The 14,642-nt window shown below is 38.7% G+C and overlaps 1 protein-coding gene across 7 annotated transcripts in view; it reads left to right on the top strand.

Moving 5' to 3' along the window:
• Positions 1-14,642, top strand: part of LOC139979723 (sterol-4-alpha-carboxylate 3-dehydrogenase, decarboxylating-like) — a 29,210-nt gene that overhangs the window by 12,173 nt on the left and 2,395 nt on the right. For 3 of the 7 annotated variants that reach the window (XM_071990776.1, XM_071990780.1, XM_071990775.1), the window contains exons 2-7: positions 3,302-3,466; positions 6,507-6,580; positions 11,092-11,164; positions 12,130-12,258; positions 13,007-13,149; positions 13,970-14,072. In XM_071990776.1, the coding sequence (XP_071846877.1) occupies positions 3,302-3,466; positions 6,507-6,580; positions 11,092-11,164; positions 12,130-12,258; positions 13,007-13,149; positions 13,970-14,072 (687 nt within the window). Of the gene's footprint in view, positions 1-36; positions 100-419; positions 564-1,598; positions 1,618-1,991; positions 2,263-3,301; positions 3,467-6,506; positions 6,581-11,091; positions 11,165-12,129; positions 12,259-13,006; positions 13,150-13,969; positions 14,073-14,642 lie in introns of those variants that run through there. The other 4 variants (XM_071990779.1, XM_071990778.1, XM_071990781.1 and 1 more) reach the window with 4 other exon arrangements.

A 14,642-nucleotide genomic window follows, 5' to 3' on the forward strand; every position in this document is an offset into this window, starting at 1 on the left:
AAAAACATTAGTTAAACCAAAAAGTGGATAGTCGCTATTATTTGCTTTTCAATGAAGATTTGTTTATATTCCATTGCTATTTATTCCCTTACGATTAAGGTAAGTTATCAGAGAAACATTTATTCAGTAATTCGATGGATCATTTTCATTAAGGCAATTAGACCGGTAGATTATAGTGTATTTATTAACTCAACAAGGAGCCGAAACGACCCGGCGATGAGAACAGGTACAGTTGGAGGCGAACTGATAGCGGGGAAAAAACGGCAGATGAACGTTTAATACTTGTTTTTTTTTGTATTTTCCTTGAAACCGGTAGGCCTATATTTTTAATGTAACTACTGTGCAATCGTTAGTAGAAAAACATGTCGAGACAAGACTCGGTGCTTTGGATTCTGTTCGCTGTTACGCTATGTAGAGACGTTTCACTGCCAATCGTTTCTTGGCGATTTGCCAAGTTTAACTAAGAACAAGTGTTTCATGCACATTGTAAGAATGTTGTACAGTACTCTAGCATGCAAATCATCAGACGACAGCCTGCTGTACCAATGATTTTCCGCCTACAGGTAAAATGTGAATTCCCTTTTTGGGGGATATAATGGTCATGCATACTAAATAAGAACGTGCAAAATCGTTTGAAGTGTTGTTTTGAACAGTGCCCGTGAAGCTGTATACTTGGGGAATTTAAAGAAACAACGTGCAATGTCTCAGTGCAGCATTCAACTGAGTACCAAGTCCCAACTCAGTTCCGTAATGTAACATGTGCGCGAATAGCCCGTATACTTGCAAGAACAGTATACTGTTCTAGCCCCGGCAAATTATCAATTTGGCTTTCTTTCTTAATCTGTGGTAGGAAAAATCATAATTCCTGTATAACCTTCAGGAATATTGTTATTTCCGAACGGACGTTGAGAACTGTTTGAATATTAACCGGCAATTTTAATTGTTCGCGGCAATCGCGGGAAGTTTTTATGCTAACGTTTCACTCATCAAACCAACTGTTTTGCGCACACTTGGACATTTGTATTGTACGTTGAATTTAAACTGTTAGATACGTGCTTATACACTATCCCTTCTCTTGACCGAGTATAAAGCTTCGGTCTTCCTTCTACCGGCGACGATCGATATTCTTTTGTTACCGGATTGGAAGGAATTAAGTAGGATTACAGCCATTGACCGTCTGACAGTAACAATCAACTTCACACCTTTAGCTGGCATGAATAGAATTAGGGAAGCCTTCCGACGGAATCTGCGCTCTGATAACATTTCCCCGAAATTACCTGCATTTCAATGCGGGTTTTAACAAAAGATAGAGCGCGGTTAAATGCACTGAGCGCCAAAAAAAAAGCGCGGTTTACCAGGTTACTTATTGGCGGTACTGTAGCCTACCATGGTGTGTTCATGCAATGTGACTTGCAGGCTGTTATTTGATGATCTGGGTTGTCGTTTTGTGTTAACTTTGTCATGAATGGAATGCATGCTTTTGTATATTGCACAACTTGTGTTCCAGTTGTTTTTATGCCAAGCAGGTAAAACATACAACTATTCAGGCAAATTCAGAAATAGATCAGAAAGCAATAAATAATCCGTGTGTGATACTGTAGCCCTTCCCATTGAATGGTGAGACATTTCCAAGGGACATTTAATAAGCAGTGGCGTCGCCAAGGGGGGGGGGGCCCAGGGGTGCACGTTCCCCCCTGGAAAACCTAGTGCCCCCCGAGTGCCCCCATCTGAGATTTGGGTTGGTAAAAAAAATATATGTATTTTGTTATATTCAACTCCCATCATCTGAGTTGGTTTTTCATAAGGTCAAAGAAGCACAGTAATTCGTATTTTCTTCAAATGGGCTGCGAAAAAATGAAAAAGTTTATCCACTGTCGGGTATCAAAGTCGTAACCCGCGCCATCACAACAGGTGTCGATATTTACATTGAATGTGTCAGTGCTCACGCCATACCAGCGAAATGTGAGAATGTGAGGGTCCGCAGGCACCATACTTGCCTATATTTGTGGACCCATATATTAACCCTGTTGTGTAGGGGTGCAGAGGTCATTTGAGGTCAGATGCTTGTACGAACAAATGGCGAATATTCACACCTGCATACTGAGCCATACTCAATGTGTGATCAAACTTTGGATTGCATGGTGAGATCCCTGATAGGAGCCAATAACGATGCTGGAACCTGTTACATCTTAATAGATAATGGGAGAAAACGAGAAGGACAAGAAAGGAGTCGGGGGTCATGCACACATTAATTCAACAAATGTAGGTTCTATTGATAGGGTTAGGCATAATATCGACAGCATGTGGTTCATTTCCTCTGCAAAATTCTGCGCGTTGTTAAAATCATTACCTCAAAAATAGCAATTTCTGGAGATATCTTCAGATCGAATTTAGCATCAAATGTGGCACCATTTTGCATCTAGCCCATCCTCCGTATGCGAAAATTTTCCAAAGGGGAGGGGGCCACTCCCTCCCCCAGGACAGCGATCCGTATCCACCAAAGTGCCCCCCATCAAATGCTGGTGCCCCCTGTGCCCCCCCAGACTGAAAAGTCTGGTGACGCCACTGTTAATAAGGGCAAGCTACATGAAATATAAAGATGTCTGGTCACCTTGAGGTGTGTGAAGACTCGCAGGAAATGAAACATCTAATGGGGGCAATCTGACCTACTTTCGAATGAGGTGTAACAGAAGTGTTAGACACAACCATGGATCCCAATAAATATGCACACAGCTCAATTGCTACCATTTTGCTACCTAGTTAGACACTAGCGTACAGTCAGTACATACAACTGTGGTCAATACCCACAGCACAGTGTACAAACGATACAGCGATGGACATCTTATGTCCAGCTAAAGATAACAAGGTATCACGTTTCATTACTGTCTGCATTTTGTAGCGACAAGCAGAAAACTTCACTTGCAAAAAACAGAAAGTTAACTTTCAGAGCGCGGCACTCTGTTTGGGGCGAGTCTTCAATGCCTTTAATTCTTTAGGGGCACATTTCTATTGCTGCACCCTATCCCTGTTGCTCCTTGCTTCACGTACACCTTGAATGGCACTAACTCCTTAATAGACTGGTTGCTACAGTACTAGGTAAATAACATGAAGCATTTCTCATATATATTTGGCTGTCTACTGGGTGAATATACAAGACCATAAACATTCCTTTACTCTCTTCACTATGCTTTTCCACGCAAGCTCCATCCAAGTAGTATTTAACATATAAATGATGTACTCAAACAAAAGTCATACATACATATCCTCAGTTACCCAGAATTTTATTTCCTTCTGTTCTTAGGATACAGAGAAGTCATGTTTGGTGATTGGTGGATGTGGCTTTCTGGGAAGGCATTTAGTGGATGGACTTCTATGCAAAGGCTATCATGTAAGGGTCTTTGATATGAAGCAAACATTTGAAGAGAAAAAAATCCAGTTTTTCACTGGAAATCTATGCAACAAATCGGTAAGTAAAGTTCTGAACACTTTTTAATGGAAAGTCACTCAAGTTACAGTAGAGGCTGGACATGTAACCAAACAACTTTGTATAGATCTTCTGTACCTCTCAATCCCAGTATTCATACATTGAGACTGTAACCATATTTACTTATTGTGTTAACCAGCTGATACCCAACACTCTATAGATGCAACATCCTCATAACATACTGTAGTTGTGCAGTATTTTATATACTACAATGCTGAGTGTGGTATGTCTGTCTGCACCTTCCCCCCCCCCCCCAACCCACTCAGCACCCACACATATTAATTCATTGTTCAGTACATGTTATATCCACATCAGAGGCAAAGACAGTTTGCTGTGAATGATATCAGTGTTGGTTTATGCAAGGTTATCAGTGGCGGATCCAGGATTTCGCCAAAGGGGGGGCCCAGATGGGAAATGCCTAATCGTCGTCCTGGGGGAGGGGTCTAAGGGGAGTGGGTGCCCCCCTCCCCTTTGGGAAAATTTCACAAAATATGGAGGTCCTCGGTGCAATCTGGTGCTACTTTTCGTGAAAGTTTGGAGTAAAATTTATTTCCAATAAATCATGTATTCATGGTTTGCCGGGCATATATTTGCAATTTCGAGCAATGAGCTGGGATTTACGTCTTTGGGGAGTAGGTGGTGATGCAAACTACTTTTTACCAGGCTACTCCAGGCCATTTCATCTTGGATGCCCCCTTCCAGATGGAGACTATTGATGCAGTCAGAGTGCCCCTCTCACCTTCACTTTTATCAGAATGATGGTGTACTCTTTTTGCAAATTTATTTTACAAAAAATTACACGCACAGTGGCGTAGCTAGGATTTTTTGAGGGGGGGCCATGGGGGGGGCTGTTCTTTCTTGTGGGGGGCGGAGTTTACTATCTAAGCGGAGCGCCACCTTGGTTGGCGCGGAGCGTACAGAGAAAATTTGAGATTTCAGCACCCCCAGATCGCAAGAGATGGCACCTGTGAGGCAAAATAGCAACCAAAAAGATGTGCAACTTTGGTGACAGAAATGCAAAAAAAGTTTTTTCTCTTTCATGCTGACTGGCCTTGCCAACTCAGCCAGACTTTTAACTTGAGGGAAGTTGGCATCATTTGTCGTTTCAAGCTGTCAAGGCCTTTCTCCCAACTCAAACCCCTGTGGGCTACCGGTAGATTTGCAGGATATGCCCACATGTGGACTTAAATAGCATTAGAGGAAGGGGGTGGAAGACTAACACGCATCGATGTTTCGGTAATGGTCCACATTGATGGCTCGGTGCTTATTAGGCCATTTATTGGGTTTCTTGAGGCAGCTGTCATCAGAATCTGGCTTTTTGTGCCAATCGATGACCGATAACATGTATTGGTATGTAAATTTCTTCTTCATATATCTAGCAACACTCTAAAAACAAATGAGTGGATTTCATTCCATTGGAGTGATCACTCGGCGCACTTCAAATTAAGAGTAAAATTTAACTCTATTGGAGTTAACCCTCACTCCTAATATGAGTGAATATAACTCTATTAGGAGTTAAGATTTACTCCAATGGAGTGGAAATTCACTCTTATACCGGAATGTGCTCAGTGATCACTCCCATGGAGTGAAATTCACCTATGTTTTTATCAGTACAGTACAGTGCATATCATCATAGACGTACGTACGTACGTACGTACTACGTACGTTCGTATATCAGACGCACTCGATACCCACGATACGATACGGTCCTGGAGAAACTATTTCCACTCATCATTTTGTAAGGCGATACAGTACTAGTGAGTATTGAACAGGCACAGCCGCATGTTTGCAGGAAATTCAGAATTCCCAATATTTTATATCTCTACCAGTAGTGAAAATCATGTTTCGACAGTTTCGTGGACATAAAAAGTTGTTTTGTGGAATATTCAATGACATATCAGGGGCGGATGCAGGATTTGTGACAGGGGGGGGGGGTCTGACTGGTCCAGCCGCGCCTGAACGTAAGACTATCTAAGCGGAGCGCCATCATCGGTTGGCGCGGAGCGTACAAGAAAATTTTTGGCTTTACAAATCCCCCAGATGGCCGGAAACGGCACTTCCCGAGTATTCTAAGCAGCATGTACCTAGCCTGAAAATATGGATCTCATGTCTGCAATTTCAGGCCCCCCGTAGCTACGCCACTGATCACGCATGGGGCACTTTCCCTCGAACGCGGTAAAAAAATAAAAAATAAAATAAAATAAAATAAAAAAAAATCAGGATTTTCAAAAAGGGGGGGCCCGGGCCCCCCGGGCCCCCCCCTGGATCCGCCCCTGGTTATCTTCTGGACCTTCCATGATCCGTGTTGGGTATTAGCTGGTTCACACATCAAAGGCAAAGACAGTTTGCTGTGAAAGATACCAGTGTTGGTTTATGCAAGGTTATCTTCTGGACCTACCATGATCTTAGAAAGTTCTGTGAAGGAACCATAATTTGCACCTTCAGTACAGTGGCTGCCGTATGTATAAAAGGTGCTTCTGTAGTTCATAATAGCATTCAAAATTTGCAAGACGACAGTAGCTTTCGACAAAACCAATATATACAGTCATGACCAGAGGCACAGCCATGAATACTTCTGGGAGGGCTGGCTAAACCCCTCCCCCTCCCCTCTATTGCAGACAGAATATTGCAGTACTTATGTGTAAGACCTAAACAATCGTAGATTCTTCAACATAGTTCGAAACGTTGCAAAATAAAGCACCATTGTGCACCAGGCTAAGCACCCTCCATTTTACCAAAATTACTAAAAGAGGAGGGGACATCCTATCGCTGAGACCCCTCTCCTTGACGACTTAACATCTTAGCCTCCATGTGGTTGCACTCTTGGTTAAATGGCATTATTCTCACAAGTGCCACTACAATTGGACTAACTCCACATAGCAGTGGTTTAATGGTTCCACTTGAGTAACTGTATGCTTGCTGTACTTTTGTTTACTTTAATTGGAAGTACAGTGAGTACATTTTTAATTTCTCACAGTCAAGTTTAATACTCTGATTCACGTCTTTTTGTTTTAATGGTTAGGATCTAGTACCAGCTCTTTCAGGCGTACATACAGTCTTCCATTGTGCTACTCCACCTCCTTTAAGCGTTGACAGGTGAGTGATACCGTTCTACAACTTTCAAGTAAATTGTGTGGTGTCTTTGTTTAAAGTAGACCTGGCTATGTCCCATTGACCAACACAGTTGTGTCTTGTACTGTATACACTTTAGTACAACAGATACTGTAGCTATGCAGTCATTAAAATATGTGTCTTTCATATTTATTAGTGAAATTATTGACATGGACAGTATGAGTAATTTGTCACAATTTAATCTGTTGGCAAACTGTATGGAAGTACAGTAAGTTGCTAAGTAAAAAGTTTTGACATCAGGCTAAACCTTTATAGTAACTGACAATGATGTACAGTATAATGTATGTTGAGTTGATCTACCTTGTTTTAAAACATAGATATTCATAAATCTTCATTATCGGTAAAAGAAAGTCCACAGATGTGGCACACAGTTATTGATATGTATATGAAAGCCTCATTGTACATCATTCCATAAATGACCAAATATCATAAACCTCAATTTGTAACCATCCCTATTATATACTAATATTACATGTGTAGTTTAATCACATAATCGTGACAATTGTACTTTTGTGCTTGAACTTTGACCCATCCGCAGAGGAAGAGCATTCAGTTAAAAAATCAGGCAATATTAACAAAGTTGTGTCCCGTGTTTGCCAATACACAGTTATTTTAGGATATTAGTTGGGCGCGCGTGCGAGCAAATGCGTTGGCCGTAATACATAAAACTGAGACAGACTAATGTAGCCCACATAGCAAACACTTTAATTGCTAGACCCAGTGCAGTCATGAATTCAACTTCCAGGGGAAGACGTACTAATCACTCGAGTGTAAATGTGACAGTCCTCTGAATGGCTCCCTCTGTTATGGAAACATTATTTGAGGGAGGGAGGGAGCCAGACACTAACTGTAAATGCCATCCCTAATACGGTGCGAGGCATCCAGCTCAGCGATCGCATAAAACATGTAAGCACAACATGCATCCGATTAATGTTTTGAATAACCAAAGCCAAAGTTATTGTCTGAACATGGATTCCTTCTTTGCAAACTTTACCATGAAAAATGTGAACGGCTGATGAGCCAAAATTTAACGGTTGAATAAATTAACCGATCTCCGCATACAGAGTGACGCCCAAGTCTGATTCTCAGGAGCAAGACAAAACTTACCAAAGAGTTTTGTTATCAAATATTGGTGTAGAAGTTCATACATTACATACTCATTATCTGTATTAGACTTGTCGCAGGTTTATCTTTTTGGGACGTAAATGAAGTATCGGCTATTTATACTTATACAGGAGTAGACCTTCTATATGGAAGCAGATAACTTGTACTGGCATATATCTGATAGCAAATCATATCTGATGCAAGATCTGTAAGTAAATATTGTTAGTAAAGTGTATCAAAAATTAAATGTTGAAGATCAGAAAATAGAGGTAGAAATACTGTATAACCGACCCTAAAAAGACTTTTTCTTGTTTCGCTTTTTGTATATTACATTTCTTCCTTAAAGTCCTCCCTGAGTATTAAGGATCTCTCTAAATAATCAAAGCCCTGCAATCTTAGTATATATATGTGGTGTATGAATAAGTTTACATGCATACTGTGTCATACTGTCATAAATATACTGTATGTATTAGTACTGTTGTAGCTGTACTGATATGCATAGTAAATAGCTGCACTGTGTCTGACAGTAAAATTGTAACCACTTTTTCGAAAAGCAGTGAAATATTTCACCGGAAATTAAAAAATTTATATAGTGAAAGAAGGACACATCAACTTTGTATTCTGAAGCACTTTCACAAATAATTGTACACATTTAAGTAAATTAACAAAATATTTCAATACATAACAGAATATTTTAATGCAGTAATTTGGTCTCTGTCTCTGTGTTCAAAACCCATACAACTTTGCACTTGTTTGTATACTGTACACAGCAATGAGCCCTCTTTGCATAACATTTTGTGATGCGATGCTGGAGAAATTTCTTGTTGTCACATTGCTTTTAGTATCGTGAAGTACGATATTATCTTTTTCAAAATTTCAAAATCCAATGAATATTAGTGATCATCACTATGAGGTATACCGTACTGTACAACAGATGCCCAATCATCCCAGTGATAATTCTAACTGTGATGACAGTTTACTGAAACCTGCTGTATTACCAAAGCAGGTAAATAGCTGCAGTTGCCTATTAAACCAAAGTACAGACTAAAGCCCCCACCCTGAGCCTGCTGTATTACCAGAGCAGGTAAATAGCTGCAGTTCCCTATTAAACCAAAGAACAGACTTATCCCCACCCTAAACCTGCTGTATTACCAAAGCAGGTAAATAGCTGCAGTTCCCTATTAAACCAAAGTACAGACTTATCCCCCCATCCTGAACCCATCAATTACTATAATTTATAAGGGCAGCATATAGAGATCTGAAGCTGATTTTGTCAGCAATTACTCCCCAGCACTTAAAGTTAATGATATTACAAAGGTATCATTCGGTTATCTTGTTATTAAAAGATAAACAGTTTTCAGTTGTAGTCTTTGATCTCATTTACCATATATAAAGTATACAGTACTGGAATTTGCCTATTAGGGCGGCAGACGATACCCACTGTATAGCATTACACACCTACTGCACTCTTATTCGTAATAGCTTAGCTGACAATGCAATTTTATATAATAATACCCCGTTGTTCAGGAATTGTTTAAATATAGAATATTTAGGTGGCAAAAGAAAATTTCCCCTCTTTTTGTTACATTGTTGAATTTATTGAAAGAATTTGCGTCAATCACTGTTCGAGTAAAAGGTTAAGTGCACTGTCCAGTATGACAAAGCAAACATTGTACGTAGACCAGACCTGCTGTATTGTAAGGCCCCTCGATGTTACTCATTTGAGAGGACATAGTAGAAGCTGTTCCTCCATTATAAGCAAGACCCCTTCTGGACGCTAAATATGTAAATGTCTGATGGTTTGACTAGGAATGGAGAAATATTTACAACGGTCTTTTCGGAATTAAATGATGTGTCCATTTGTAACGTACAAAAATCAGTATTTTTAAATATTTTATGTAGTAGAACTGTCACCAAGAACACAATATAATAATCACCAATTCCCTGTGTACAGTAGGCCTACAGTGAAGTGAACTCAGTGAGTATCCATCATCCAACTGCAATTACTGCACATTTTATGATGCAAGGATGTCCAAAACTGTGCTACATTTTGTAAACTTTGTGTAAACCAAGCTCAAATTTACAGCATGAGGTGTAGAATTATTATCTTAATCATTTTCCATGATCTTTGCAATTTGTGAAACACGATATGCAGTATCAGGTGAAAGCCTGCATGGCTAACACACAGATTGAAAACGACCACATGACATTTGGCCCAGGGTAAGGGCACAGGCACACAACCAAAATTGCTCCATTTCATGTGAAACCAACTGCTCTTTCTCCATTCTATGACAGCACAACATACAATCTAACACACAAAAATGATGTGGAAAAAGAATTTTGGCACAGTTTAAAGCGTAACATATATGTAAACTTTCAAATTTTGCTGTGCACCACATGATCAGGACTGACTTTGTGCAGTTCAGTGTTTAATATGAAACACCATATCTCAGATATATATAAGAAAAAAAAAGTATGGATTGCACTAGATTAACACCCGACTTAAAGGGAGTGAAGATTTGCACACAAAGAAACGTCTGATGCCGGTAATCTGACCTAGTTTTGAATGAGGTGTCACAGAAGTGTTTGACACCACCATCGATCCCAGAAAATACACACACACCTTGCTACCGCCGGTAATTAGACACTAGTGTACAGTCAATACACGCAGCTACGGTCATACCCACAACACAGAGTACATAGCAGCGATGGACATCTCAGGTCTAGATAAAAAATAACAAGGTATCACGTTTCATTACTGTCTGCATTTCGTAGCGACAAGAAAAAAACTTCACTTGCAAGCAATGGAAAGTTACTTTTTTCAGAGGGAGGCAGGCGGTTTGGGACGAGTCTTCAGTGCCTTTAAATTGACCCGTGTGAAGGGCACAAGCCAACAATCCAGATCGATGATTTTATTTTTAACCTACTCCTTGGTCTCCACTCTACCATAACACAATATCTCTCATGCACAAGAAAGATGTGGGAAAGTATATATTTTGGAACAAATATGGAACCAATAGAATGTGGTTGTCCTTTTTGTGTGTCTGGACTTATTTTGTGGTACAGTATGGTGCAAACCTTGATAAAACTCTCTTTCTCAGAGAAATGCTTATTACAGGACCTGACTCTGACTAGATCAACTGGAATTGAGTACAAAAGTTCAGACTCTTTTGTGAGACTTGGAATGTCCTTTCTGCCAATTTTGTATTATATATTTAAGCTAGTTGGCATTGATGGATATCTTACAGATGATTTGGCGTATTTTTGATGTTTCAACTACAAATTCAAATTATTAGTCAAAACATGAAGAATTTAAATTATTATTTAATTAATTAATTATTAAATTAAATTTTATGCCACTTCTCCCTCAGAGAACTCTTTCAGAAGGTCAATTGTGAAGGGACTAGAACAATCCTACAGTCCTGTAGAGAAGCAGGTGTTAAGGTGAGAAATTTAAAGGAGAAGTCCAGAGGTAAATAAATATTACACTGATGAATGAAGAACATATTCTAAGCACACTGGTGACAAATTGCTACTATGCATTTTAGATTTTCTTCATTTGTTTCATTGCATGTCTTTTTTTTCAACTTCCACACTTTTTTATTGTTTATGCATAAAGACATAAATGGTGATTTTTATTTACAAAAAAAGGTCTTTCGACTTACTGTTTTTTGTTACAACATCTCCGAAAATAATAGCAAACAAAAGCTCCATAGACAGACAGAAATGTTAGTAGTAAACAAGATTACAAAGATAATTACACGCAGTACCGAAAATTAAAAGCCATTGGAGAAAGACTTGAACTGCTCAACCAACCAATTACTTCTATGTATTACTTTAAAATTGACTTCCATTTCTCCTACTTTCAAATTGGGATATATATGCACCCAAATCTGATTATTTTAATCTGTGTGCAGTACCATGGTTCTATTTCAAATTTCTCTTCTGCAACACAAGTGAAAAGAAAATGACAATTTTTGTAGCAGTGCCATAATTTTCAGTACTAAATGGTATTTTAAAACAAAACAAACTGCTTCAAACCTAGTGGGAAAAATTAATTCACGAAATTATTCCCTGATATGTTTACTTTATGGTGAAAGAAATGTTTCCCTTTTGCATTCTAGTATGATCAGGAAGTTACATACTGTAGCATTGTGAATTTGTAAAGGAGATAACCTTCCTCATCAAAAGTTGCACCCTATTAGTGTACCATACTTCTTTGTTGACTAGTGTGAATTAAAACCAGATTTCATCTTGCTATGCATTAAACTTATAGTTAATTCTTTAATTTTTTGTAATTTTTTTTTAAATTGATGAATAGTTTCTATCTAATCCATGAAATCCATCAGGGTGGTATTTCCTATTAAGATACCAGGATTTAACCATTCTTTTGCTACTTTGACCTTCAGAAATTCATACTGACCAGCAGTGCAAGTGTTATCTATGAGGGCACAGACCTACAAAACGGACGAGAAGAGCTTGGCTATACAGAAAAGCCGATGGATGCTTACACAGAATCTAAAATAGAACAGGAAGAGGTATTAAGATATTTTGCCCATTTACGCCAAATAAAGTCACCACAGAATACAGCTTTAGCATACTGTAGCTCATAGGGATATCTTATGTTGTCCACAAGGGTGACCCTGTTATGAAGAATGTATCACTAACAGGGACAAATAAGATAATTAATAGGTATCACCACCAATTAAGGCACTGGATAAATCAGTTGGCAGAGCATCAGAGTTGTATGCCAGCAAATTATTTTTACTCCTCCAAAATTTGCCGTAAAACTGGTGACCTTTAAACACTCTGAACTGTTGTATATACTGTCACCATGTTGCCTACTTAAATTTTTGGTTTAATGAAGGAATGATTCCAAAATGATTTGGGTTTTGATTGTTTTAATAAAGCAAATATTCCACAATTTTTATAGTTAACCAATTTTGTTGAATATTAATTAAGTAGAACAACTTTTTTAGGGGAAAATTGAAAATGAAATATTTTAGTTTAAATTTCAGATAAACATAAGGGTGTAAAGTAAGACATATTACACAGTACAACATATTCCATTGTAACGTAGTTGAACCGCAGTCATCATTGCTACTAAATTCTTTGCAATTGTCTGCTTCTCATCGTCTCTAATCCCTAATCTAGTCTCTAATCCCTTCACATGATATGCACAAGTTTCACATACATATCTCAATACAGTAGCCGAATAAAAGAACCGACCCTCATCATATCTAAACATTGATTGATAAAACTGCATTTATGTCCAATTTATCACAGGAAGTGCTGGAAGCCAACGACCCATCCGAAGATTTCTGTACCATCGCTTTAAGACCGCACGGTATATTTGGACCTAGGGACCCTCATTTCGTACCTACCCTAGTGTCCATGGCCAAGAAAGGTACCACCATATTCAAGATTGGGTGAGTATTGTTTGAAATATTATTTAAGTCATGAATAATACGTCTTGACCGAAGATAACAGATTTTTGGTCGCAAAATATTTGCAATCGTCCAACCCTCTGATTGCCCTCCGAGTTTATTTGCCGCATGAACATCTGATAGCCACTAATTAAGGACATCTCAAGCGACTTTTAACAATTTGTTGGCCGTGGCTGTGTTAAATCAGCATCCAAACAAAATTGTTTGTTTATCGTACAGGTTAACAGGTATTAACAGGTTTAACAAAGCCATGTGGTGTATCAAAATTTGTACACTATTTTGACTCAAAATATGTGCAATGGTACACAGGGCCAGACGTGTCATTTTGAAGAACCGTGTATGGTCGAAAAAATGTGGAAAACCAACTCATTGTCATGTAAATCTGCAGGTTGAAACTTTGTTTTACATGGGTGAGAAATTCCCCTTTGAAAGACGACCCTGTTCGACCACGATAGAGTTTGTGTTACTCTGGTAATTTGCGAATATAACCGTTAATTTTCGTTTATACTGAAGTCTGAAATTGACTCTGCAGACATTTATAATTTACTTTGATTCCTCACTTACCTGTCTCCCCACAACCTCAGTACTTTCAGTCTGCCGTGTTCAGAGTTAGTTGTTGACCTTTTTAGAACTCTGCACCATTAGGGACTGTCAACTTCCAATGGTTTTACTATCAGTTTTCATTCTGACCACCCAGAGTGCCTAGAACTTACTTTATTTTCAATATTTTCAGTGGTGAAGGCCTTCAATGTTGACCTCAGTTGATTTTATTATTTTAATTTTTTTTTTTGTTTCTTTGCAGGGATGGTAAAAATAAAGTAGATTTTACATATGTAGAAAATGTGGTTCATGGCCACATATTAGCGGCGGAGAAACTTACTCGCAAGTCAAGAATTTCAGGCAGAGTAAGTGTAGCAATCTGTAAAGACTGTGTGTGACTGCTTGACATGTTTAATTGCATATTGCATGTATAAAATCTCAGTAACATGACTATGTTCACGTTGTTAAAGGTGTACTGTCTAATGAAAAAGAAAAGAAACAAATTGATGTTATTTTATAGGCACAATGTTTGAAATTCTTGTATTTGTCTCCCAAAAACATGGAAGCATAATTCTCAAACAGATACTTCCCAGGGAAATGTAGCCAGCACTATCACCATTTTAAGCACAATGACCGAGTGTATTTAAAATTGAATGTAATTGATTTTTTGCTTAGGATGTTAATCAAATCTCATTTAGTTAGACATTACAGCTCATAAAGTCATCTTGCCAGTTGTACCCTTCGGTATAAAATTAGTCACTGATAGCGGTGATTACTGAGTCTTATCTTTCTGCGGTACAGTCGATATCTAAAGTTATTTTATCTTCCCAGGGTATTGTTTGCTTATCTTCTTTGTTATATTTGCTTTGATCTTCCTATCTAATGTGACCTTTAGCAGAGTGTGTGCCAAGGGGGGAGGGATACCGCCTGCCGGG

Source organism: Apostichopus japonicus, chromosome 14 (assembly GCF_037975245.1).
Source record: "Apostichopus japonicus isolate 1M-3 chromosome 14, ASM3797524v1, whole genome shotgun sequence".
Lineage (NCBI taxonomy): Eukaryota > Metazoa > Echinodermata > Holothuroidea > Aspidochirotida > Stichopodidae > Apostichopus > Apostichopus japonicus.